Consider the following 26,501-nt stretch of genomic DNA (forward strand, 5'->3'; position numbering starts at 1 on the left):
TAAGTCACCCAGTGCGTTTCTATTAGAGCAAAGGCTGGATTTGGTGGTCCTGACATTGGACTTGGTGCTGCTCACTGCTAACAGCAGGAGCCCACCGAAGGAGGCAAGATGGAATGTTACAGGTTAGAAAACTAGGGCACAATGTGTCAAAGCCTGAACTTGAACCTAAGTCTTCCAGAAACAGAGTGAATTGATTCTTTTCCCACCTGAATATCACTAAGGTCTGCAGGAAAGGTGATTCCTTTGGTTTTCTGAAGAGCATCTTGCAGAAAACAAAAACAAAACAGAATTAACCGAAGCGTAACCATAATGTCTCAGGTTTCCCGTCCTTTCCCTGTCTGCCCATTTCCGTTTTCTCAAAACAGGAAGGTTATAGTTCCCTACTGGACTCTGCTGGACGCCTCAGAATTTAAATTTCATCACAAGATGACATATGGTCAGAAAGAATGCAGAGCACTGTCCAGCTCCCATGAAGTCTAACGAACCCTGAGGGTGTGGCCCTCCACGGGACCTTGCTGCCACTCCGTGCTTGGCTCCTGCAGTTGCTGGGAGCATCTGCACAGGTCCCACTCTGGGCCAGGCTTGGGGCTTTGTTTCTCCCCTCGACTGCATCCAGGTCAACAGCCTCAGGCAGCTGAAGGCTCAGCAGCATTTTCTGGCAGCACAAGAAATCAGGGTGAGCTTCTTAAGTGTAGCTTTTTGGCAAAAACAGCCATCTCGAAGGCCTGCCACTGAAAACCATGCAGTATGGGCCACACAGCCTCACGAGACCAAGTCAGCCTGAAGTAGTCATCATCAACTTGTCAGGTGATGCTCAAATGCTAAAATTAGTCCCTAGAGACAGGAAAACTAAAACAATGGCAATCTACCATTTCATCCCCAGGCTGACCGAAACCTGGAGCTTGGAAATATCACACACTGGGGAGGACACTCTCTTGCCCATGGGTGGGAGTATAAACTGGCACGGCCACTTGGACGAACAACTGGGCAAACTGTGGTAAATGTAAAAATGCATACACTCTACAACTCTGTAATTCCATTCTGGTTAGCTGCTCCAGAGAAACACTGGCACATGTACAAGAATGTTCATCATGGCACCGTATTAAGAGCAAAAAATTGTAAGAACCTGAATGTTTGTCATTAGATAAATGGCTACTAGAACACCAGGCATCATTTAAAAGAAATGCAAAAATCTCATATATGTAACAACATGGACAAATCTCCAAGATCCATTATCAAGTTAAAAAAAAATCAAGTTGCAGAATGATGCACACAAAATGATAATATGTATATAAACACACACAAATATTACAATTATTTTTATAGACTCAGATAAATGTACATAAAATCAAAAAGTCTGGAAGAATACTCACCAAATTTTTTAAAGGTTTGGTGTTCTTTTTATATAATACTGTATGTCGAGGAAAGATACCAGGTCAGGATCTAGTCAGTATAAGTGATACCACTCTAGGTATTTCCAACAGAGAGAATTTAATGCAGAGTATTAATTACAATGGTTGAGAAGGGTAGAAAGAGTAAGAGGGAGAAAGAAGAACTGGAGAAGTAGGTTGAAGCCAGGATGATGTTCAGCCAATATATGCTACTCCTGTCCCTGGGTTGGATTTCAGCCACAGGGGACTGTGCCTACTGCTGCACTATTGAAGACACTGTCATAGTTGTCACAAGTGGCTCTGGATGTGCCAAAGTGGTGCCGCCTTGACCAGGGCCCTGTCCCCATTGCCATGCCAGCGACTTCCAGTGCCTGCTGCCCTGGGCTCTTATGTCTGCCCCTTGCCATCTCGTTTCCTGCCAGGGCCTCCTTTTGGCAGAAACAAGCAGGAATCCTAAGAAAATATAAGGTGATTCTGGTGCAAGAACACTAAACATTTTTTTTTTTAAAAAAAGAAAAGGAAATGTAAGGGAATCAGAGAATGTGGGTTGCAGATTTTCAGTCTCAACAATAAAAAGCAGAACTTAGAAATGGTCATGCAGGGAGGAGACACAGACCCACTAGAGATCTTAATCTGGCCCCTGAGTCTGAATTCCTCTTGCCCCTCATCCTGGGTTCATCAGTCACATTAAAGGCTTGCACTTCCCTGCCTTCAACTTTCTGTTCCACGGCATTTCCCCCATAGCTCTCTGCACTGCCTTTCCTGACCCAAATCCCAGACCCTCCTCAGTCTTGAAACCTTCCCACTGTGCCCTTGGGAGCTGCTGCTCCTTACCCTGGGTCTGTAGTCTCTCCTCTGAGCATTCTGTACTTTCTAACAAAACTCCTTTTTTAATTCAAGGTGACAATAAAATTCTACATTTCTCAGCCTCTTTTTCCCCCTAGGGGCGGTCACGTATCACAGTTCTGGCCACTGTGATAGAGGAAGCTACTAGCTGGAGTCCTAGGAAAGTTCATGTAAGAAGCTTCCTTCAGCGGCTGCACACCCTTTTTCACTGTGTCGCTTCCTCCTTGCTCCTGCCTAGAACTTGCATGTGATAGCTGGAATTCCAGCAGCCAGCTGCCAAGCATGAGGAAGAGCACCATACCCCCAGGGAGCAGAAAGATAGATGACCTCCGATGACATCTTGGAGTCACCATGCCAGCCCTAAGCTGTCTGCCTCTGGACATTTCACTATATGAGAGGAAACTATACTCATGCTTAAGCCATTGCTATTTGGGTTGTGTGTTACATGCAGCCAAAGTCAACCCCTAACATCACATCCCCCACCCGACCCTGGGCTCTAGGCTCCTCAGTTTCCTCCCTTAGTAACCTTCTGCATGCTACCTCAAGCACCCACTCTGGCAGTCACACCCTAGACCTTGTCACCACCCCTAGCTGTTCCACCTTCCATCACTTGAACATCCACCTCTGACTCCAGCTTCCTGGCCTCCCAGCTTGCTCGTCAAATGCTCCTACCTCACAAGGTCTCTCAGTCCACACCTCCCAACCCCCCAGCCTCTCTTCCCTTGACTCCCTCTCCAGCTTACATTCCAGGGCCAATCACTCCAAAGTCACTCTTGCCAATATGCTCAGCACCCTCCCCTACGCCTTTTCACTGTAGTTGTCAGGCAGAACTGGATAAACTCAACTCTCCACTCTCACTGAGCATGTGCCTGAGCTCGGAACACCGCTGGAGCATCCGACAGGGACATCTGCAATCACCTGCTTCACTTGAGCCCTCGCGTCGCCCACCATGCTCAACCCGCTCTTCTTCTCAATGCAACAATGAGATGAAACCTCCTCTCCCTACTCAACTTCAGATTCTTCATCTCTTCCCTCTCTTTTGGCAAAGGATACTCACCCACCTTACAGAGATGACCTCTAGCCCAGGCCTCTTGCCACTGTTTGAATGTTTGTGTCCCTCCAAAGTTCATAAGGAGAGTTAATTCTCATTGTGGTGGTATTAAGAGGTGGGGCTTTTTGAGAAGTAATTAAGCCATGGGAGTCAGTAGCCTTACAAAAGAGGTTCAGAGAGCTTCCTGGTCCTTTTACCCTTCATCTCTTCTGCCATATAAGGACAGAGCCTTTACCCCTCCTTGGAGGATGTAGCGACAAAGTGCCATCTTGGAAGCAGAGAGCAAGCCCTTACCAGACACAGAACCTGCTGGCACCTTGATCTTGGATTTCCCAGCCTCCAGAACTGTGAGAAATAAATTTCTATTATTTAGAAATTACCCAGTATAAGATATCTTGTTATAGCATCGGACATATACCAAGACACACTTCCTCCTGGCTCCAGACCCTACATCCAGCTGCCCAGTTGACCATTTCACGGCAAGATCATGGAATGTGGTCCAGTTTCAAGACTAGATGAGAATGATGACTTGGACTTTGTCGAAGTCTGCTTGTGTTTTGGTTTGACCCTGAATCAGGAAATCAGCAGTGTGGAAGGTGGAAGGGTCACTGGACACTGATGTCATTTGGTACATGTTGCACTTGTGTGGTTAAGCCTATTTGGGTAAGCTGCTATAGCCTGGATTTAGTTGCACGCAGCCCAAGCACATGCATGATGTAATGTCCTCAGACTATCCCCCAGAGTACTGCTCCTGCCTGAGCTCCTGATGAGGACTGGCCAGCCAGAAGTCAGGGTCAAATCCAACTCCAGGATCTGAAGTAGCTATTCCCTGATGGTGAGTAAGGCCAACGCCTCACACTGTGACCAAGCACAGAACAGAGCAAGGCTGGCATGTGCTTCTCAAAATCATGGAACCTAAACAGCAGCCTCTGCTGGCGTTGATGGCAACTTACTAGCAGAGAAACCATTTTCCTTTTTTGGAGGAGAGTTTTAAGTTGGCTTCAAATGCTTGGACAAAAGAGAAAGTCAGCCCTGCAAGGTCCATGATACTGAGCACAGCTACGGTGTGTTGAAAGCAGGCATTGCCAACACCCACCACAGCCCTAAAAGTTGCATTTTAGTGCCCATACAATGTATAAATTTAGGAAATTCAACTTCCTGGGGAACTTTTCAAGATAAATTAGTTAAGAAATATCAAAAAAGCATCCGCCAAAGTAATAATTTGAATTTTCCAAGAGTTGACCATGAGCCAATCTTTCAACCAGTGGTTGGAGAGCAAGACCAGTTCCTGCAGAGGACATACCTACTACTTGATGATGGAACCACACCAATCCCCAGAAAGGAGCCCCACCATCCTGTGTTCTGGAACAGATCTCATGTATCCAACGTTCAACATATCACAAAGTGGTCCGATTAAAATGTGCACTATAAATTAGGCAGCAGAAGAGTCCAGGAGACATCCCTGTATCACTCTCATCACAAGTATGATGTGATCTTACAGGAAACTATCTTTCAGGTGGCATAGAAGTGAAACTTCTCCATGAGCAACAGTGGCCTGGGGTCTGTCTATGTTTAATGGAATAGCTTAATTTACAAAAGTGTCTGTCTTCAGTCATAGGCCAAGGAAAAAGCAATAGTAACTGCATTCATTCATTCATTCATTCATTTACTCATTAGTTCCTTCGACACTTTTTTACTCCCTATTTTCTATGTGCCATGTACTGAGATACCAGATAAGGGGGCAATAGCATATAAATTGCACCCCTTTTCCCGGTCTATTGCAGAGGGTTCTGTTATGAACTAAACACTGTTCCCAGTGCTAGGGATTTAGAAATGAAAAAGTAACTGCTCTCTGCTCTATCTAGTGGGGGAAGGTACATAAGAAAAAAATAATTATGCGGGAATGGGAAATGGTGCAGCCACTGTGGAAAACAGCATAGCTACTCCTCAAAAAATTAAACAGAGTCACTATATGATCCAACAGTTCTACTTCTGGGTATGTATCCAAAAGAATCGAAAGCAGGGACTCAAACAAAGGACACAGCATGATCTTTTCCTATTGTGCTCCCAGGAGCTGGCCCCGAACATGTTGGTTGTATCGGCTCTCTTGGGTCCCCCACACACAATAGTATCTGCATTCCCATATGTATAGCAGCATTATTTGCAATAACTGAGAGGTGGGAGCAACCCAAGTCTCCGCTGAGGGATGAATGGATATACAAAACGTATATGCATAGTATTCAGCCATAAAAAGGAAAGAAATCTGACACATGCTACAACATGTATGAACCTTAAGGACATTATGCCAAGTGAAATAAACCAGTCACAAAGGACAAATACTTATGATTCCATTTATGTGAGGTATCTAGAGTTGTGAAAATCATAGAAAAAGAAAGCCAGAAGGTAGTTGCCAGGGGTTGGGGGAGAGGAGAATGGGGAGTCAGTGTTTAATGGGTACAGAGGGTCAATTTGGGAAGATGAGAAGTTCTGGAAATGGATGGTGGTGATGGCCAAGGTGAATGCACTTACTGCCACTGAAACAACTGGTTGAAATGGTAAAATTTATGTTATGTACATTTCGCTACAATAAAAAATGCTTTAAAAAATCACTACTTCTTGCTATGATCTTATTTCATCTTAACACACCCCAAATGCCTTGTCTTCATTTTGTGGACGGGCTAGGGCTTAATCCCATTTCACAGATGGAGGAGTGAGGTCTCAGGGGGACATTAAAAACAAAACAAACAAGGAGACAGAAGCCCTACAGGTGGCAGTGGCGGTCTGAATCTGATCGCTGTTGCCTTGGGAGCTGAGGCCTGAGGCTAGAGAAACACCCTCAGTGTCTCAGGGTCAAAGCAAGCTGTGTGGGGCAGGGGCGGGGAAGGAGGAACAGGGTAAGTGAGGGGATTCTACCGTGCCAACCTCCTCTAAGACTAAACTCACTTGGTTTCTGAGGTGACCAACCTGCATCCCCAGCAGCCAATGAGACATTACATTCTCTCCAGCAGGGGGCGTCCAACATCAGTCGTGTCTTCCTGAACCAGGGTTGGTGTGATCTGCAGGCACCAGCTCCCTCCCTGCTCCAAAGCTTCTCTGATTTATATTTCACCTCTTCCCTGTCGAGCGAGGATTCCAGCATAAATTCGGCTACTTGGCCAGCATCCTAATCCCCTGAGTGAATCTCGCCAACCACTCTCTGTGGGGTCTGTGTGCTTTCCCCCCGAGTTCTAGGGCGCTGGCAGCCTCTGTTTCACCATGAATGGGTCCCCAACCCTGTGAGGCATTCCTGCCTTGCTCTGGGAATGGCCACTGTCCAGAAATTCCTGCTGCCCTCCATTCTTTCTCACTCAATCAGACCCTTGTGGTGATGTTGCAGAACAAATCCAAGTTAGTGTCCCTTTCAACACTGATTTTTAGTCTGATTGTCACTTGTCCAATCAGGGTTGCTTCCGAGCCCTGCTCTTTCCCAACAGCTTGGCTCTCCCTGTCCCCAGGCTGTGCCACTGAGACCTCAGCCTGCCCCTGTGGAAAAGTTTAGCAGTTCCTTAAAATATTAAACATAGAATTACCAAATAGGCCAACCGGTAGAATAGAAGCTTTCAGGTGTTGGGGAGAGAGGAGAACGGAGTTATTGCTTAATGGGTATAGAGTTTCTGTACAGGATGCTAAAAAGCTTTGAAAATAGATGATGGTTAATAGATGATTGTGAATGTACTTGATGCTACTGAATCATACACTTAAAAATGATGAAAATGGTAAATTTTATGTTATGTATATTTTACCACCAAAACACACACACACCCCAAACACATAAGGAAACACATAGCTCAATTTTTTAAATGGGCAAAAGATTACTAAAAAAGACATACAGATGGAAAATAAGTTTTGAAAAGATGCTCAATGTTGTTAGTCTTTAGGGAAATGCAAGTTTAAAACCACAACAAAATGACCATACCAAGTGTTGGGGAGGAAATGGAACTTCCATACACTACCGGCAAGAATGTCAAATGGTACAACCATTTGAAAAACATTTTGGCAGTTTCTCAAAAGGTTAAACATACACGTACTCAGCCCTTCCACTCTTAGTAATGACGGCGTATGTCCACACAAAGACTTGTAAATGAATGATCATGACAGTATTATTTGTATTAAAATAATATCCCCAAACTGGAAACAACCATCAACAGGCGAATGGATAAATAAATAAATAGTTGAATACATAACATACAATGGAATTCTATTTGACAATCAAGAAAAATAAACTATTGATACATGTGATAATGTGAATGAATCTCAAAATAATTATTGAGTAAAGGAAGCCACATTTGAAAACAGAGTACATAGTATATGATTCCATTTATATAAAATTATAGAAAATGCTGAATAATGTGTTCACAGATTAGTGGTTGTTTGGGGAAGAGGTAGGTGCAGGGAGGTATGTGGGGAAGGAATTACAAAGGGATAGGAAGAAATTTTGGGGGTTGACAAATATGTTCACTATATTGATTGTGGCGATGGTTTCATGGGTGCATACATATGTCAAAACATGAGTGTATACATTTGTCAATTTGTATTATCAAATTGTACACTTTAAATATGTGGAATGGTAATTAAGATGAAAATAATATAAGAGAACAAAAGAAGAGCTTGGCACGGCCCTATGCCTATGATGATACCATACGGTGCAGAGCATGATTACATCAAATCTGTCCAACTAAGATCTCTGCATCCTACTTGGAATAAGAGGAGGGTGGAGGGAGGAAGGAAGAGAAAAAACAGGAAGGGAGGGAAGGAAGGGAGGGGAGGAGAGGGGAGGGGAGAGAAGGAGGAGAGCATGAACTAGCTGAAAGATAAATGGATTCTGTAGAAATTACTTGTATTTAATAGTTCGGCTTGGCTCCTCACAAAGGCACTTGGCTAGGGGCCAGACAATGCCTGGGCTAAGGGTGAAGTTACATGGTTATCAAATTCCATTTCCCTGGAGCCTCTGGAAGGAAGTTCTTGCCAAGAACAGAAAGGAGGGGGAAAGAATCCATCCCTTTGTCTCTCTTTCTTCCCTTGGACCTGATTTCATGGTTTCCGCGCTTTATTTCTCCCGGGGGACTCCTCTGGCCCCAGGAGAGGCGACACGTGGGAGTTGCGCAAAGTGTGGGATGACGACAGGCGCCTTGTGCTCGGGTTTCACAGAGCAGCAAATGGGCCCTAATGGCCAGGATGGAACCAAACCCCCTACTGGAAGCCACATCCTTAGGGACCAGGCCCAGGTGCGCGGCGTCCCTCGCCTTCACCTTCCTTCTTCCCTCCCCCCATTGCCCTGCGCGCCCTTGAGCCAGTGTGCCTGCGCCCTCCGCCCAGGCCCAGCGGACCGCAGCAGCGTCTGCACCGACCAAAGGTCATCGCCAGGCGCGCCTCCTCCCCGCCAGCGTCGCGCGCTGACATCCCCAAGTCCCGCAGGACAGCAGAGCCCATCGTCAGGGCCGCCTGGGCACGCACAGAAGCAGCCTCTCCCCAAGGTGTTCTCAGCTTTCCTTCTGAGCCCCAAGGGCACAGCTGTCGGGGGAGCCTGACCGGGGTGTGGGGGTGGGGGGCTGTGGGGTGCGGCAGCCCTGAACGTGGCTTGATGCTGGCGCCCGCTCTCGCGGAGGCATTGGTAGAGCTCATCCCTTTCAGGTAGGAAGTATTTTATGATTGGTAAAACGCAATCCCCAAAGCAAGGGTCAAACCGGCGGCCAACCCCCAGGGGGACCTTCGGGTGGACGGACAGACAGACGGAGCCTGGCATGGAAGGGAAGAGAGCGAGTCTATCATAGCAGAGGCGGGGGTGGAGGAGGGGGTGGGACGCGAGTGGGGCTCAGAAGAGCCTGGAGAGTGCGGAGAGGGGACCTTCTGGCTGCTGCACTGGAGACCCCTTGGCTGTCAGGAGCTCTCCACTTGTGCTCTGTCTCTTGTCCTGCCCTGTCTCTCTTGCTCACCCTTCCCCTCTGTCTCCCACTCATTCTGCGTCTGGTGGACTCAATCAATCACACACACACACACACACACACCCCTACACCTGGACTGTGTGAGGTGTCCCGGCCAGCGCAGAAGTGCCGGGTGCCTGCGGAGGATGAACCGGCCCCTGCGGGAGACCACGGACTCTCTGTCCGCAGTGGACCATGGCCAGGCATCTCCCTGAGAGCTCTAACCAGTGACCACATTTGGTCACTCTGTTCTTGGATGTCTCTCTTACGCCAGAAGCCCATAATTTGACTTGGCTTGTTGAATTGCTCCACCTTTTTTTCCTCTTAGAGAGAGGTGTAATGAGATGGTTGCCATGTCCATCTAATATTTAATAGAATCAGGGATCAGAAAACACCCATCCATCCTCCAGTCCATTTTCTCCCCCTAAGCAGAGTTCCTTTGCTGAGAGGAGAAAGGAGCTAACCCTCCTTGTCATTATTTACCCACCTGACAGAATCCCAACCTCTGTTTAGACTTGGCAGCTCTGCTACGTTTATAACTATTCCCGATTTATAACGAAAACACTGAGCTCCAACAGTTTAAGGAACTCGCTAAGGCCCCAGATAGGGAGGTCCAAGCAGTCAAGGCACAATTAGACTGGGCGCAATTTTATAAATATACACATATCTGAAAATAAGACCATAATCAAGATAATGAACATATCCATCACCCACAAAAGTTTCCTCAGGCCCCTTTGGAATTCCTGTCTCTCATCTCTCCTATCCCGCCCCTGTCCCCAGGCAACCACTGATCTGCCTTCTGTCACATGGTTTCATTTCTAGAATTTTATACAAATGAAACATCATACAGTATATTTTCTTTTCAGTCTGACTCTTCTCACTCAGAATAATTATTCTGAGATTCTTCCATGTTGTTGTGTATATCGATAGTTTGGGTTTGTTGTCTTTTTATTGTTTTTTTTTTACTCTATTATATTTACTTTATTACTTTTTATTACTGAGTAGTATTCCATTGTACTTTTGGATTACTGGATTAAACATAATCCAAGTTTATCCATCCACCTGTTGGTTGACATTTGGGCTGCTTCTAGTTTTTTACTTACAAATAAAGTGGCTATGAACATTCTTATAAATGTCTTTATACGGACATGTGCTTTCATTTCTCTTGGGTGAGTGGAATGGGTGAATCGTATGGTACATTTGTGTTTAACTTTTTAAGAAATGCCAAATCATTTTTTCAAAGTGATTGTACCATTTTACAATTCTACCAGCAGTGTATGAGAATTCCAGGTGCTTCATATCCTTGCCAACACTTACAATGGTCAGTCTTTTAAAATTTGAGATGTTATAATATCTGTGTGGTGGTGTAGTTTTCATTTGTATTTCTTTAATGACACTTATTTATGTGTTTATTTGCCATTTATATATCTTATTTCATTAAGGCTCTGTTAAAATCTTTTGCCCATTTAAAAAATTTGGTGGGTTTTTTTTTCTTATTATTGAGGCTTTTGAGAGTTGTTTATATATATGAGATATAAGTCCTTTATCAGATACCTGATTTGAAAATACTTTTTCCCACTTTCTGGCTTGTCTTTCATTCTCTTAATGATGTTGTTTGAAGAACAAACATTCTTAATTGTGACAAAGTCCAGTTTATCATTTTTGCTTTTATGGATCCTGCTTTTGGTGTTATACCAAAGAAATACATGTATTTGCCAAATCCAAAGTCACAAAGATTTTCTCCTACGTTTTCTTCTGGAAATTTTATAGTTTTAGAGTTTACATGAACTATTTAGGGTTAATTTTTGTGTATGGTGTGAGGTATGGATCCAAGTTCATTTTTTTGCATGTGCATAGCCAGCACATTTGTTGAACATTACTTTTTTAAAGTTAAACCAGCCTTGCTTTTCTAAAATAAACTTATGTGTTATGATGTAGTTTTTTTAAACACCTTTTTTGAACTCTGTTTGCTCATAATTTCTTTAGGATTTGTGTATGTATGTTCATGAGTGAGATTGTACTATAATTTTCCTTTTGTATGATGTGTTTGCGAGATTTTGGTATCAAGATTATTATGGCCCCATAAAGTAAATTTGTAAGTGGTCCCTCTTTATATTCTCTGGAAGAGTATGTTTTAGACTGGCATTATTTATTTCCTAAATATTTGGTGGCATTCACCAATGAAATCAGTAGATCTGCAGTGTTCTTTGTGTGTTGATTTTTTATTAATAATTTAATTTTTTAATGGGATTGTTTAATCCTATACCCAATCTTGACCTTTGACTAATACAGTGAATATAATCTCCAATCATAGTGCCATTTAGCTATAAATTGAAAACCAAAGTGTAACTAGAAAATGTACATATGTTTAGAAATTAAGAGATACACTTCTAAATAACCTATGGGCCAAATTGAAATCATAATGGAAATTTTTTAATATTTTAAATTAAATGACAACAAACTATGTATTATAATTTCTCTGATATAACTAAAGCCATGCTTAAAAAGGAGACTTACACCCTTTTATTAGAACAAAAGAAGGGCTGAAACATCTATAATCTAAATATCTATATAAAAAAGTTAGAGAAAGACCAAAACTCTAACAATTACAAGAGAAAATTATAAAAATAATAGCAGAAATTAACAAGGTAGAAATAAACATAAAATACATATGATCAAGAAAGCCAAAAATTGGTTCTTTGAAAAGACCAATAATATTGATAAATCCTTAGAAAACTGATCAAGAAAAAAAAGAAAGAAGACACATATAACCAATACCAGAGATAAAAATGAGAAATTACTACAATCCTACAGACTTAAAAAGGATCCTAAGAAGATACTATGGACTTCTTTATGCCAATATACTTGAAAATATAGATGAAATGGACACATGACTAGTAAAATACAACATTGACTCACTAATAAATAAAAATTGGGGGAATTTTATGATTATTAAAGGAATTGAATCCAGTACTTAACACCTTCTAAAAGAATAACACAAGCCTAGGTGGCTTTGCCAGTGAATTTCAACAAACATCCAAGAAAGGTAAAATGCCAGTCTTTCATATAGAAAAAAAGATAAGTGTCTCAACTTGTTAAGGAAATGATAAATTGTGAATATTGGTACCATGACCACACACTGTATGAGGACTGTAGCACTGTAAATATTGTCTTCTTTGCTTGCCTTTGTGTGCATGTCTGTGTGGATGTGTGTTTATACTAATTTTTCTCTCTTCCAGTTGCATCTTGCTAGGCAGAAACATGATATTGTCATTATTGTATGGAATTTTAAATATGCGTTTAAGAGTGTGTATGGATGCTGATTTGTTGAAGGAATAGACTGCTAGTTATTTGCCTATTATGTCTCACCTCTAAATCTCCCTCCTATACTCCACACTCTGATACTGGGGCTGGGTCTCTACAAACTATATGTTCTAGACTCCCTTGCCAGTTGGCTTCCAGTTAGGTTTGCCAATAAGAACTGTTAATCATGGACTAGAATGCAGAAGTAAGGTGAGAAAAGAATCCCCCCACCCCATTTTCCAGCTTCTATTGGCAGCAGCTGACAGCCACATCCCTAGCACCAGCTTCACCTGTCCCTCAGAGATCTTGCAACAAACAGGAGGTGCCCCTTGGAGAAAGAGAGTGCTAGCGCTCCACCTCCTTCACCTGCTAATCTGGGCTTCCACTATGGAAGTTCCAACACCAGCTGGTCTGTGTCACCTGCTCAGAGGTCCCAGCATCAGCCACAAGGCCCTCCTTTTCCCAGTGGTGCAACCAGCAGTTTCCAAGCATTGCTATCTACCCAGAGTCTGGAGACCAGCTGTCAAGAGCTGGTCTCCATGCCCCTAGGCCCCATGCACTGGGGCATTAGGGCATTACGCCCATGGGGTCTCTTCTTCAGGCACCTATGTTCTGAAAAAGTCTTCAGCTCTACTTCCTACAGTTATTATCCCTGAGTAACTCAGTGCTCCCATTTGGTTTTTGTCTTAGCGCCTCAATACCTATATAAGCAATTCCCTGCATTAAATCCTCACTGTTTGAAGTACCTAGGGTGATTTCCTGACTGAGCCCTGACTAACAACTGTTTTTCCAGTATCCCTCACCCACTAGATTCAGTGGGAGCAGGGATGGTGTGTGTCTTGTTATATATTTTAATTTCTTGGACTGACATTCAGTGAGCCTCAATAAATATTTTTTAATCCATCAGTGAAAAGAGCAGTGATTCCCAGCTGAAAGTACAGGTTTAAATCTAAGCTCTGCCATTCACAAGTTGGGTGATTTCAACATCTTTTTTGGAAACAAAGCTAATATTTTGAGAGCACTTTTTCTGTGCCAGGCGTTTCAAAGTTTATCACATTTAATCCTCACGGCATCCCTTAGAGGAAGTCGTCATTCTAACAAATAAGGAAATAACATCTTATAAGTGTCTGACTCCAGAAACCATTTTCTGCATTTCATGTGGCTCCATAGCTCCCCCTCATTTGCCTCTGTCTCCTCATCTGTAGATGGGTGAAATAAAATTTTTCATTTAGATGAAATTATATAAATAATTTTGAATATATCCTTTTTCAGAATAAATTATCTTCAGTTCAGTACTTTATCCTTGTTAACAAATTCTAAGCAACACTCCTACTCATGGCCCTGGCCTTCCTGTGTGTTTCCTTGCTGGCCATCTGCACACCATTTTCTAAGTTGCCGTGGTTGCCTGGCCACCTGAATTATCGCCCTCTGATCCCTAACCTAGCCCCAGCAGGGCTATTTTTGAATACCCAAAGGGGCAGATTCTTCTGCTTCTGCAGAGGACAACTTTGCTAGGTCGAGGTTAAGGGCTCCTTCTCCTAAGCATGTGTAGGATACAAGCCTGATGGTGCCAGGGCCCATAGTGGTATTGTCGGCCTCGGGCGAGAAGCACTGAGCTCTGTCTTTCAAAATGCAGTTCATATTCTAGGACACCATCGTAAATGTTGCAAAATCCTTCTCTTTTCCTCTGCCTCAGAACAGCAGCATGAAAAGCCTGAGATGGGCAAAGAGACTGAGCCCAAACCCAACAGCTCAGAAGCCCAGTGATGCAGACCAGGGTGTCCTATCACTGGGTTCCTTTACTGATGTCATTGTTTTAAAGAGAAAGGGTTCCGTGAAAGACTGACAACAGGAGCTGGGGACCTGCCAGTTATCCCAAATGAGTAAGGAAGACCCATCAGTAGTGAGCTCGAGGACCTTTCTGCCACTCACAGTGACCAGAGGGAATAGGACATGAGATGTAATGCTGAGCCTGGCACAATGGCTGGCCACATACAATTGATTTGTCCCAAACCCCAGAGTAATTGCTGGGCACCCAAGGCAGCTGCCGAGGACAGATGTCCTCCCAGAGCTCATCCTGTTGAGGATCTCATTTATTTCTCTCTGTCACCTACCCTCTCTCTCTCTCTCTCTTTAAACACCTATGGATTCTGTCTTCATTTTATTCTCTCTTCTTAACAGGAACTTGAGAGCCACCTGGTGGAAGGTTTTAGTAGGAAGGAGGACAAGGGAGAGTTTGGCAACTTGGCAAAGCTACAGGTTGTGGGGAAGCAGCTGAGACAACAGCTCCGAGAGAGGCAGGTCTCTTGTCACTAGGACACGGGATAGATTTGCCTATCGGCTGTGGAACAGGTGCTGGACCAGAAGCCTTTGCTCACTGGAAGAGACAGACTGGGTCACTTACTCACGGCTTCTGGGGCTGAGGGGTGGCTGCTCACAGGGACCTAGGGAGGCCAGCGGGTTAGGCTCTGAGGGGGACACAGCTGTCACTTTGGGGGTAGGAAGCCAAAAAAACTGCCAAAGTAAGCAGGCTGTTCTGCGGTGTGGGGATTTGGAGCCAAGCTTGGAGGGGCAGGTGTGGGGGCTCCCGTTCAAATTTCAAGTGGGAAAACTTCAGCCACCGTGCACAGACTCCACCAATCTTGTGTTCAGGCCGGACCACAGCTGTGACAGCTGGGGGCCTAAATCCTTTACCAGAAGGTAAAGGAGGGTGCCCAGCTGGGACAAGTGTGTACTACGGCCACCTTGGGCAAGACCTTCTAGCTGGGTTTAGGTTTTTCATTTAAAAACTCACCCTTGCTGTGATCCTCAGTGATGCCCTGTGGTTTTCCTCAGGCCAGTCACAGAAAGTGAAGCTCAACAAAGTCATCCTGTTGGTGGGGACAGCGGAGGATGGAAAAATAAAGTGCTGCCTTCCCAACTCAGCGGAGGGTGGGTGGAGTCTCCCTCAGGGAGTCGACGGGAATCCCCAGGTCTCCCTCGGGACATTGAGTTCCCCGCTTGGCAATTCCAGAACATTTGGGGGTTTCCAATAGAAAATCAAACCTATCTGCATAAAAGTATTCCTAAGTGGTTCCAGATTGAGTAAAATATAAGAAAAACACCCAATTTATATTAATGTAAAAATCTGTCAGTTGACCCAATTATCCCCTTTCTTTCCAAAGGTAGACATGAAAGTTTCCATATTAGAAGCTTTAATCAGATTCCCCTTTCCTTTCTCTGCTATTCCGTGTATGGTGACATTTCACACAGAGAAAGTTATAAATCAATAATTATAAAAACTGATTGTTTTAAGGGGTAGGTTATGGAGATAAGCTACTATATAGTTTAATCAAGAAGGAAAGGGAAGCAAGCACAATCATACTTTGTAAATTAAAAAGGCAAAATAAGTATGCATGTAAATAAATTAAAATATATCAGAGGATTTTGCAATATTCTGTACAAATAAATTTGAAAAGATGACTAGACAAAATTATTTTCTAAGAAAATATAAATGACCAAAATTGACCTTGACATAAAAAATACTCAACAAAACAATAACCATTGAAGAAATTGAGAAAGATTCTAAAAATTGTCCCAGCACCCCCACTCACAAAAAGTGTCAGGGTCGAATGGTTTCAGAGGTAAATTTTTTCAAACTCTCCAGGAATATATAAGTCTGACACTATTTAAAGTATTCTAGAATAAGAAAAAAATAATCCTTCTCATTTTTCTTTATAAACTGGCACAATATTTGTACAAAAAACGTTAAGAACACAAAATAGAAAATCTGTGGAAAAAATTTTTTAATCAAAAAATCCATAGTAAACCACTACACGCCCATTAGAATGGCCAAAATCCAAAGCACTGACAACAACAAATGCTGGTGAGGATATGGAACCACAGGAACTCTCATTCACTGTTAGTGGGAATGCAAAATGGTACAGACACTTTGGAAGACAGTTTAGCAGTTTCTTATAAAATAAAACATACTCTTATCATATGATCCAGCAATTGCTGATTTGCCTGACTTCTTTATAGATTCTAGTTATCAGCCCTTTATCAGATGTGTAGCATGCAAATATTTTCTCCCATTCTGTAGGTTGTCTGTTTGCTTTCATGATAGTTTCCTTGGCTGTGCAGAAGCTTCTTAATTTGATCAAATCCCATTTATTTATTTTTGTTGTTGCTGTAATTGCTTTTGGGGTCATCATAAATTCTTTGCTGAGGCCAATGACTATAAGAGTTTTTCCAATATTTTCTTCTAGAATTCTTATGGTTTTATGCCTTAGGTTTAAGTCTATTATTCATCATGAGTTGATTTTTGTGAATGGTGAGAGGTGCGGATCCTCTTTCAGTTTTCTACATGTGGCTATCCAATTTTCCCAGCACCATTTATTGAGTAGGAATTCTTTTCCCCCATCAAAGATTTAGCTGCTTTGTCAAAGATCAGATGGCTATATGAGAGTGGTTTTATATCTGGTTTCTCTGTTCTATTCCATTGGTCTATGTCTCTGTTCTTGTGCCATTACCATGTTGTTTTGGTTACTATTGCCTTGTAGTATAGCTTGAAGTCTGATAAATTAATGCCTCCGAATTTGTTCTTTTTGCTTAAGGTTGATTTGGCTATACGGGGTCTTCTCTGCTTCCATACGAAGTGTAAAATTATTTTTTCTACATCTGCAAAAAATGATGTTGGTATTTTAATAGGGATTTCATTGAATCTGTAGATCACTTTGGGTAGTATAGACATTTTAACAATATTCATTCTGATAATCCATGAGCATGGTATGTTTTCTCATCTACTTATATTCTCTGCTATTTCCTTCCTCGGTGATTCATAGTTCTCCCTGTAGAGGTCTTTCACCTCCTTAGTTAAATATATTCCTAGGTATTTTATTTTCTTTGTTGCTATTGCGAAGGATATTGAGTCTTTGATTTCGTTCTCAGTTTGACTATTGTTGGAGTATAAGAATGCTACCGATTTCTGTACATTGATTTTGTAACCTGAGACTTTGCTGAATTTATTTATCAATTCCAGTAGTCTCATGGCAAAATCTTTGGGATTTTCTAAATATAAGATCATATCATCAGCAAAGAGCAATAGTTTGACCTCTTCTGCCCCCATGTGGATGCCCTTGATTTCCTTTTCTTGTCTGACTGCTCTAGCTAGAACTTTTTGCACTATGTTGAGTAGAAGTAGTGATAGTGGGCAACCTAGTCTGGTCCCAGTTCTAAGTGGGAATGCTTTCAATATTTCCTCATTCATATGATGTTGGCTATGGGTTTGTCATATATAGCTTTTATCATTTTGAGGTAAGTCCCATCTGTGCCTATTTTGCTAAGCATTCTTTTCATAAAAGGGTGCTGAATTTTGTCAAATGCTTTTTCTGCATCTGCTGAGAGGATCATATGGTCTTTGTTTTTACTTCTATTTATGTGGTGAATTACATTTATAGATTTGTATATGTTGAACCATCCCTGCATCTCTGGGATGAAGCCCACTTGGTCATGATGGATTATTTTTTTTGATGAGCAGCTGAATTCAGTTTGCTAGGATTTTGTGGAGAATTTTTGCATCTATATTCATAAGGAATATTGGTCTGTAGTTTTTTTTGTTGTTGTTGAGTCTTTCCTAGCTTTGGTATCAGGGTGATGTTGGCTTTATAAAACGTGTTAGTGGTGGGGATTCCTTTCTTTTCAATGTTATGGAATAATTTCTGCAGGATAGGTACCAGTTCTTATTTGTAGGTCTGGTAAAATTCAGGTGTGAAACCATTTGGCCCAGGACTTTTTTGTTGTTGTTGTTGGAAGCTTTTTTATTGCCGCTTCAATTTCATTACTTGATATTGGTCTGTTCAGGAATTCTATTTCTTTCTAATTGAGCTCATGGAGGCTATGTGTTTCTAAGAATTTGTCCGTTTCCTCCACATTTTCAAGTTTATGTGCATAGAGATTTTTATAGTATTCAGTGATGGTATTTTGTATTTCCATGGTATCAGTTGTAATTTCTTCTTCATTCCTGATTCAGCTTATTAGAGTCCTTCCTTTTCTGCTTCTGGTTAATCTAGCGAGAGGCATGTCAATTTTGTTTATCTTTTCAAAGAACCAACTTTTGTTTTATTAATCTTCTGTATAGTTCTTTTGTTTTCGATTTCATTTAGTTCTGCTATGATCTTGGTTATTTCTTTTCTTCTGCTGGGTTTGGGATTGATTTGTTCATCCTTTTCCAGTTTCTTGAGACAATTCATTAAATTGTTGATTTGTGATCTTTCTGCCTTTTGGGTGTAGGCATTTATGGCTATGAATTTTCCTCTTAGGAAATCTTTAGATGTAGCCTATAGATTTTGATAACTCGTGTCCCCTTTATTATTCAGTTCAAAGAATCTTTTGATTTCCATCTTAATTTCCTCCTTGACTCAATAACTGTTCAGCAGTAGGTTATTTAGTTTCTATGAATTTGTGTAGAGACGAGTGTTCTGTTAGAATTGACTTTTAATTTTATTCCACTGTGGTATTAGAAGATGCATGGTATGATTTCTATTTTTTATAATTTTTTGAGCCATGTTTTATGGCCTAGGATTTGATCAATCTTAGAGAATGTTCCATGAACTGATGAGAAGAACATATATTCACTGATTTTTGGGTAGAATGTTCCGTAAAGGTCAGTCAAGCCCATTTGTTCTAGAGTTCTGTTTATGTCCATTGTTTCTTTTTCTTTTCTTTTTTTTTTTTTGAGACAGAGTCTCACTCTGTTGCTCTGGCTAGAGTGCCATGGTGTCAGCCTAGCTCACAGCAACCTCAAACTCCTAGGCTCAAGGGATCCATCTGCCTCAGCCTCCCGAGTAGCTGGGACTACAGGCATGTGCCACCTGCCTGGCTAATTTTTTCTATATATTTTTAGTTGTCCAGCTAATTTCTTTCTATTTTTTTAATAGAGACAGAGGTCTCGCTCTTGCTCAGGCTGGTCTTGATCTCCTGAGCTCAAACGATCCACCTGCCTCAGCCTCCCAGAGTGCTAGGATTACAGGCGTGAGCCACCGAGCCCGGCCAATGGTTTCTTTTTTTATTTTCTGTTTGGAAGATCTGCCCTGTTCTGTCAGAGGGGTGGTGAAGTCCCTGGCTATTACAGTGCTGCTGTTTATCATTTTGTTTAGATCAAGTAGGATTTGCTTTATGAATTTGGGTGCACCTGTGTCAGGTGCATAACTATTTAGAATTGTTATGTCTTCTTGTTAAACTGTTCCCTTTGCCATTATATAATGACCATCTTTGTCTTTCATTACTTTTTTTGATTTTAAGTTTATGTCATCTCATATGAGAACTGCTGCACCAGCTTTCTTTTGGTTTCCATTTGCATGGAATATTGTTTTCCATCTTTTCACCTTGAGTCTGAATGAGTCCTTGTCAGTTAAATGTGTTTCCTTGAGACAGCAGATACTTGCCTTGTATATCTCTTCAGTGGGGAGTTCAAGCCATTCACGTTTATTGAAAGAATTGATATGTGGGGTAAATTTCTCTTTATCCTGTTGAGTAGAACTTTGTTGCTTTGTTTTCTCTCCTGTGCTATTCTGGCATCTGGCCTTTGACTTTTAGCTTTTGGGTGATTTTACACTGGGGGGTGTCTATTGTGTTGATCTGTGTATAATGCAGTTATGAATACTTCCTGCAGGTCAGGTCTTGTCTTGACAAATTCCCTCAGTGTTTGTTTGTCTGAGACAGACTTTATTTCCCCCTATATATGAAACTTAGTTTTGCAGGATACAAAATTCTAGGCTGGCCATTATTTTGTTTGAGAATACTGAGAATGGGGCCCCAATTTCTCTGGTTTGTAAGGTCCCAGTTGAGAATTCTGCAATTAGTCTGATGGGTTTTCCTTTGTAAGTTACCTGCTGCTTTCACCTTAAGGCTTGTAGGAGTGTCTTTTTTATGTTTATTTTGGCCAGTCTGATGACTATGTGTCATGGTGTTTGCCTCTTTGTGATGAATCTCCCAGGAGTCCTCTGAGCTTCTTGTACCTGGATATCTAGCTGTCTAGCAAGACCAGGGAAATTTTCCTCAATTATTCCCTCAAATACTAATAGATTACCGAACCCTTGTGTATTTTCTTCTTTGCCCTCAGGGATGCTTATGATTCTTATGTTAAGCCTCTTTACATAATCCCATATTTCTTATAGGCTTTGCTTGTTCCTCTTATTTCTCTGCTCTTTGACTGACTTGTTTAATCGAAAGATGTTGTTGTCAAGCTCTGAGATTCTTTCTTCTGCCTGTTCTAACCTATTCTCAAGGCTTTCCACTGTGTTTTGTAATAGCTTGAATGAATTTTTATTTCCAGAAGTTCTGTTTGATTTTTCTTTAATAATTTATTTAGTAAATTGTTCATTCATTTTCTGCATTGTTTTTGTGGTTTCTTTGTGTTGGCTTTCCATTTTATCTTGCATTTCATTGAGCTTCTTTATAATCGATGTTTGAAATTTTTCATCTGTCATTTCAATATTCTGATTTTAGTTGGTATCCATTGCTAGAGAGCTAGTATTCCCTTTTGGGGGTGTCCTTTCACTCTGATTTTTCATACTTGCAGAATTCTTTCACTGATTCCTTCTCATCTGGAGCAGCTGTTGCTTCTTACTTTTGGATTTTCTTTTGTTTAGATTATGACATACATAGTTTAATCTCTGAGCCAGTAGGTTGTGCTTGTGAGTGAGAATCAACCACACCCTGTATGATGAGTCAGTAAATGCTGTAAACAGGATATGAAAATTGACCTCCTTGTCAGTAGGTGATGCTTGCTCGAAGGAACAAGCTGCAATGTTGTTTTTGGGTCCTGTCACCAGCTCTACTTTCTCAAGAGAAGCACTCTAATGCCCCAGGTGGTAGGTGGTACCCTGGAACTTCCAGGTGATTCCTCATTCTCTACCACAGCAGAGGCAGGTGGGGGAGTGAGGCTGGACAGGGCTGGGTTGGGTAAGCCAGTGATCAAGCTCCACAAATGCTGGCAAAGGGATCTGCAGGGGTCAAAGGTCCACTCCCCGCCTCTGGGAAAAGCTGTCAGGGAGGGGCTGAAGTGGCCCCACTCAACCAGAAAGTCTGCACGTGGAGGCGAGGCTTTTTGAGACCCTCAATCAGGCATCTGGAGGAGGCCTGGATCCTTTTCACCCTTCCTTATTCTGTGGTTTCCCCCCTGGCCTCTGCCAGCAGTCAGGACCTCAAGCCAGCCAGTCTCCCCCATGACTGTGATGCAGGCTGGGAGTTTCCCTGTCCAGGATCCCAGCCCGAGCTGGGAACACGGCCTTCCTGTGGGATGAGGGGCACCCCACGAGCATGCTATTCCCCTTCAGATTGGTGTTAAGACAAGGGTGCCCATTATCCTCAAGGATACTCATCATTCTTAATACATTTAGCTTTGTATTTTTCATCCTAGCCAACGTAGTATTTCAATAAATAAATAAATAAATAAATCTGTTAAAATGCAGATTTCTGCTTCTCACCCAGAAATACTAAATCAGAATGTGGGCAGGCAGCAGATAAGGTGCGTTGTTTTAAAGCTCCATAGATAATTCTGATGGACAGCCAGTTGAACCATCAATCTACACTCTATTTCCTCCTACATCTTTGAAAAGTACATACAGAATATGTGGCTAATAAAATACCTTTAGAATCGGTCTCCTTTCTTAGTACTTCAACAGTTCCTGCACAGGGTCCAGATGTCATGCCCTGGTCAGACTCCAGCGCCTAGGCTGGCTGGTTGTCTCCACTGAGCTTAGCCAAGAGGCTCACTGCAGTCAGGCATGGGGTTGGCAGCTAGGTCTGACCACCTCCTCTCAGCTGGTGTCTGCTATCACAAAGCCAGTAGCCTGAATGTTGGAACATGGCCCCCTCTCCTCTCTGTTTCTCTCTGATTCCTAAGAGGGTTTTCTGGAGGACTGGAAAATCTTTGTTTCCACTAGGCAGGGAGATCTGGTTTATCTCTAAGAAGCCCAACAATGCATGGCTGAATCTACTCAATCATGATGAACATTTTTATTTTTCTTTTATTATAAATTATTTACCATTACAATACTGATGGCACTGCGGATTGAAGTTTTATAAAGTTGTCTGGCAAAGTCCTGCACCCTTGTTTCCTGCAGAAAGAGAGGTTACCTTTAAAATTAACCACAAAAGCCCTGAGGATGTTACAAAAATGCATATCTACCTCTTATGAAGTAGTTTAGTGCTTCCGGCTGTATACGAGATATTTGAGATCAGGGTATCAACTTTACCTTCAACATTCAAATGAGAAAAACAATGTGGACAACAGAGAATTAAACAATTTTTTACCTTAAGCAAGAAGATATTTGGTACAGAGACAAGAGCAAAATAAATCAAGGAAAAAATAGTCTGTTAACTGGAAACATAAAAAATAATATCTTCTTCCACCAAAATAATAATAATATTAATAAAAGAACAGCTATACCCTCAAGTGAGTGGAGGTATTTTAGATTTATAATATCACTTTATACATATAGTGCATGTTATTGTATTCATAAAGGCAAAAATTATGCAGAGAAAATTTGACACTGGTTTTTCTTCTAATGATTTCTCAAAAAGAGATTTTGTTGGAGAAAGAAAGATTCTAAAGAGGTTTTTTTGTCTGTTTGCTTCTGTTTAGCCTGAAGGTTTTAAAAACATATTTTTATTAAAAAGCAAAGCACTCAGGCCTCTTTTCTGTGTACAGTGAAGGGGCCCTGTAGCTTGCACTGGTGGGGCTGGTTTTCCAGTTCAACCTCCCATCTGGCTTTATAATATGAGCCCCTGAGCAAAATAGGATGAAAATACAAAATCTCATCCTAGAATATGAGAGACTGGGGTGGAGGTGAAGGGAGGGTGCACAGTCTGTTCAAGCTCTTCCTTTGAAGGCTCAGCCTCTCCTTGGTTTGTGAGCACCTGAGCAGTCTCCAAGGTTGGCCCCGTACACTGTGCTCAGAAAATGTGTCCCCTGCAGTGAAGAAAGCTGCGAAGGGTTTCCGGAGGGTGAGGGAGAGCTGGCTACTGACCTACTGGCCCCTATCCCTCCTCCCATGGAGCTGTCTTTTACTCTAGCACCTGTCCTTGGACATTTCTCAGAGGTATTTTTCAGCCTTTTGTGTTGTGCTGTTTTATGGTTATGGAGTCTGATTGGATTGGATGCTGAGATGAACTCATGTAGCGTCCTCTTTCTGTTTACAAGATTTCCTTTGGGTCAGGCAGCTCACATGTGTGTCCTCCCTGGAGGCTCAGACTTCCTGGGGCATGTGGCCCAGTGAGCAACCTGACCTGGGTTTGACCCCAGAGAGAGGCCCCAGCTGGACCTATACAGTGCGCTGGGTAGCTCGGCTGGCCTGAGGGAGGGGCCAGGGCAGCAGCAGGAAGCCTCCCTCTCAGAGAGGTAAAAAGTGAGAGACAGCAAAGGACAAGAATGAACAGGGCCCAAACTCCCTTTCCTTGGCCATGGGGCCTGAGGAAGGAGAATTCCAGGGGAATTGGAGAGTTATCCTTATGGAACTAACAAATAAATAGTTACCAGATAAAATGGAAACAGCCTTCTTGGTATTTTCATTTTCAGGTATCTCCAGACGCATTTAAGAGGGATTTTTTTAAGATTGTGCCTTTCATTCAGGCTCATTCAATGCCAAGGTTAGCCAGGTTTCTCTCTCCCAAATAGAGCTGGAATCATAGCACAAAGAGGGCCCATTAACAATACCGCCACAGTGGACAGTATATGCTTTCACTTCTGCTATCTCATTTGATCCTTACTCCAACCCTGTGAGGTGGCGAGGCAGGGATTACCATCTGCATCGTAGAGATAAGCACCTAAGTTTGCTTAGGTAGGAAGTGGTCCTAGAACCCTGGAGGCCTGTCTCCTGCCTTGGTCCTTCTGTCTCTGTTCCATTGCCACTTCTAGCTCATTTTTGGGAAATCAGCTGCTCTTTGTGGCCAAACACACCTGGAAAAAGTGGGTTTACTTAGCACTTGTCGAACCATCCTGAGGATAGGGAAGGTGAGAAGGTGAAAAGGCCTACAACAAAGTGAGCTCCTGAAAAAGTCAAATGCATGAAGGAATGCAATTAGAACTGACACGGTTCTTGGGAGAAATCTTTGAAATCTTTGACCAGTCTGAGTCCTAACTGCAGTAAAATCCACGGGCATGCTTATATTTAACATTTCAACACAAGTTAACAACGGTTTGTTAAACACATCTTAGGTAGGAAGGAAGGTGGGGGTTAGAAAGAAGGAAGGGCAGAATCTGGGGTCTGGGGTCTCTGTGGGTCCTCTAGGCCTCAGCAATCAATAGGGGATTATTCCACGCTTCCAACAGCCCTTGCAGCACGCTGTGCCATGGGAGTTATGTGGGCTTCAAGCTAACGGCCATGCTGACCATTGGGAATGAGATGTCTGTCGGCCCCAAGGCCGTTCTTCAAAGAGTCTATCTCTTTGCCTTTGGTAGCCTCCTCTTCTTCTTCCTCCTCTTCCTCTTCCTCGTCCTCTTCCTCCTCATCCTCATTGTCACTTCTCACATCCTGGAGGTTCTAGACAAAGGAAAGAATTGGCTGTGAGTGACAACCTTCCAGGAAGAATTCTGAGTGGATATGCAAACCAGTGGGCCCAGTTTAGAAGCATGAAAGGAAACCCAATACCCAGACAACAAAAAAGTCACGAGGTTGACCATATTATGGATCATAAAACAAACCTTAACATATGCAAAGAATTGAAATTATACAAAATACTCTGCATCATAATGGAATTAAACTAGAAATCAATATCAAAGATAATAGGGCACTTGGAAATTAAACAACACCCTTCTATATACTCAATGGGTCAAAGAGTAAGTCTCAAAGAATATTAGAAAATATTTTGAACTAAATGAAAATGAAAATACAATACATTAAAATTTGTTGAATGCAGCTAAAATAATACTGAAAAAAGGAAATTTATAGCATTAAGTGTTTATATTAGGAAAGAAGAAAGATCTCAAACAATTTAAGCTTCAACTTAGAAACTAGAAAAAAGAAGAGCAACTTAAACTCAAAGCAAGCAAAAGGAAGGAAATAATAAAGATAAAATAAATTGGTGAAATTGAAAACAGAAAAACAAGAGGGGAAAAGAAAAAAAACCAAATGCTGGTTCTTTCAAAAGATCCATAACATTAATAACTCATGAGCAAGACTGACAACAAAACAAAAGTGAAAGCACATATTACCAGAAAAGAAAAAAGGAGATATGACTATAGATTCTGCAGGTAATACAAGAATAATGTCAGAATGTTATGAACAACCCTATGCATATACTTTTGACAACTTAGATGAAATGGACCAATTTCTCAAAAACTACAAACTACTGAAACTTATTCAAGATAAAATAGATAACCAGAATAGTCAAATAAGATTAATGAAACTTAATTTGTAGTCAAAAACTTTCTGAAAAATAACAGCACTAGGCCCAAATGATTTCATTGGCAAATTCCATAAAACATATAAACACCAAATCTCCAGAGTCTCTTTCAGAAAGTAGAATATGAGGGAACATGTCCTATTTTATCTTAAAAGGCCAGAATTACTCTGATACAAGAACCAGACAGAGATAAGATGAGACAGCTACAAACCAATATCTCTAATGAACATGGACATAAAAATCCTCAACAAAATATTCCAAATCAAAATAAGCAATGTATAAAAATAATAATACTCCGTGACAAAGTGGGATTTGTCTCATTAATGCAAGGTTGATTCAATGTTTGGAAATCAGTCAATGTAATCCATCATACTAATAAGTTAAGGAGAAGACAATAGATAATTGATACAGAAAGATCATGTGACAAAATTCCACATGCATTCATGATAAAATAAAAATTCTCAGCAAAGAAAGAATAGAAAAGAACTTATTAAAGAATATCTACAGAATCTTACAGCTAATATCATACTTAATGGTACATGGCTGAACACTTTCCTCTAAGAC

At 41.8% G+C, this 26,501-nt stretch overlaps 1 protein-coding gene and 1 pseudogene across 1 annotated transcript in view; both read right to left on the reverse strand.

Annotated features, from left to right (window-relative positions):
- Nucleotides 1-409: 409 nt before the first annotated feature.
- Nucleotides 410-6,625, reverse strand: LOC105808926 (annotated as a pseudogene).
- Nucleotides 6,626-24,907: 18,282 nt separating this feature from the next.
- CERS3 (ceramide synthase 3) overlaps nucleotides 24,908-26,501 on the reverse strand; it is a 132,524-nt gene continuing 130,930 nt past the window's right edge. The window contains exon 10 of the mRNA XM_012642688.1: nucleotides 24,908-25,075. Within this exon, the coding sequence (XP_012498142.1) occupies nucleotides 24,908-25,075 (168 nt within the window). The remainder of the gene's footprint in view (nucleotides 25,076-26,501) is intronic.

This window comes from Propithecus coquereli, unplaced genomic scaffold (genome assembly GCF_000956105.1).
Source record: "Propithecus coquereli isolate 6110/MARCELLA unplaced genomic scaffold, Pcoq_1.0 Scaffold184, whole genome shotgun sequence".
Classification (NCBI taxonomy): Eukaryota; Metazoa; Chordata; class Mammalia; order Primates; family Indriidae; genus Propithecus; species Propithecus coquereli.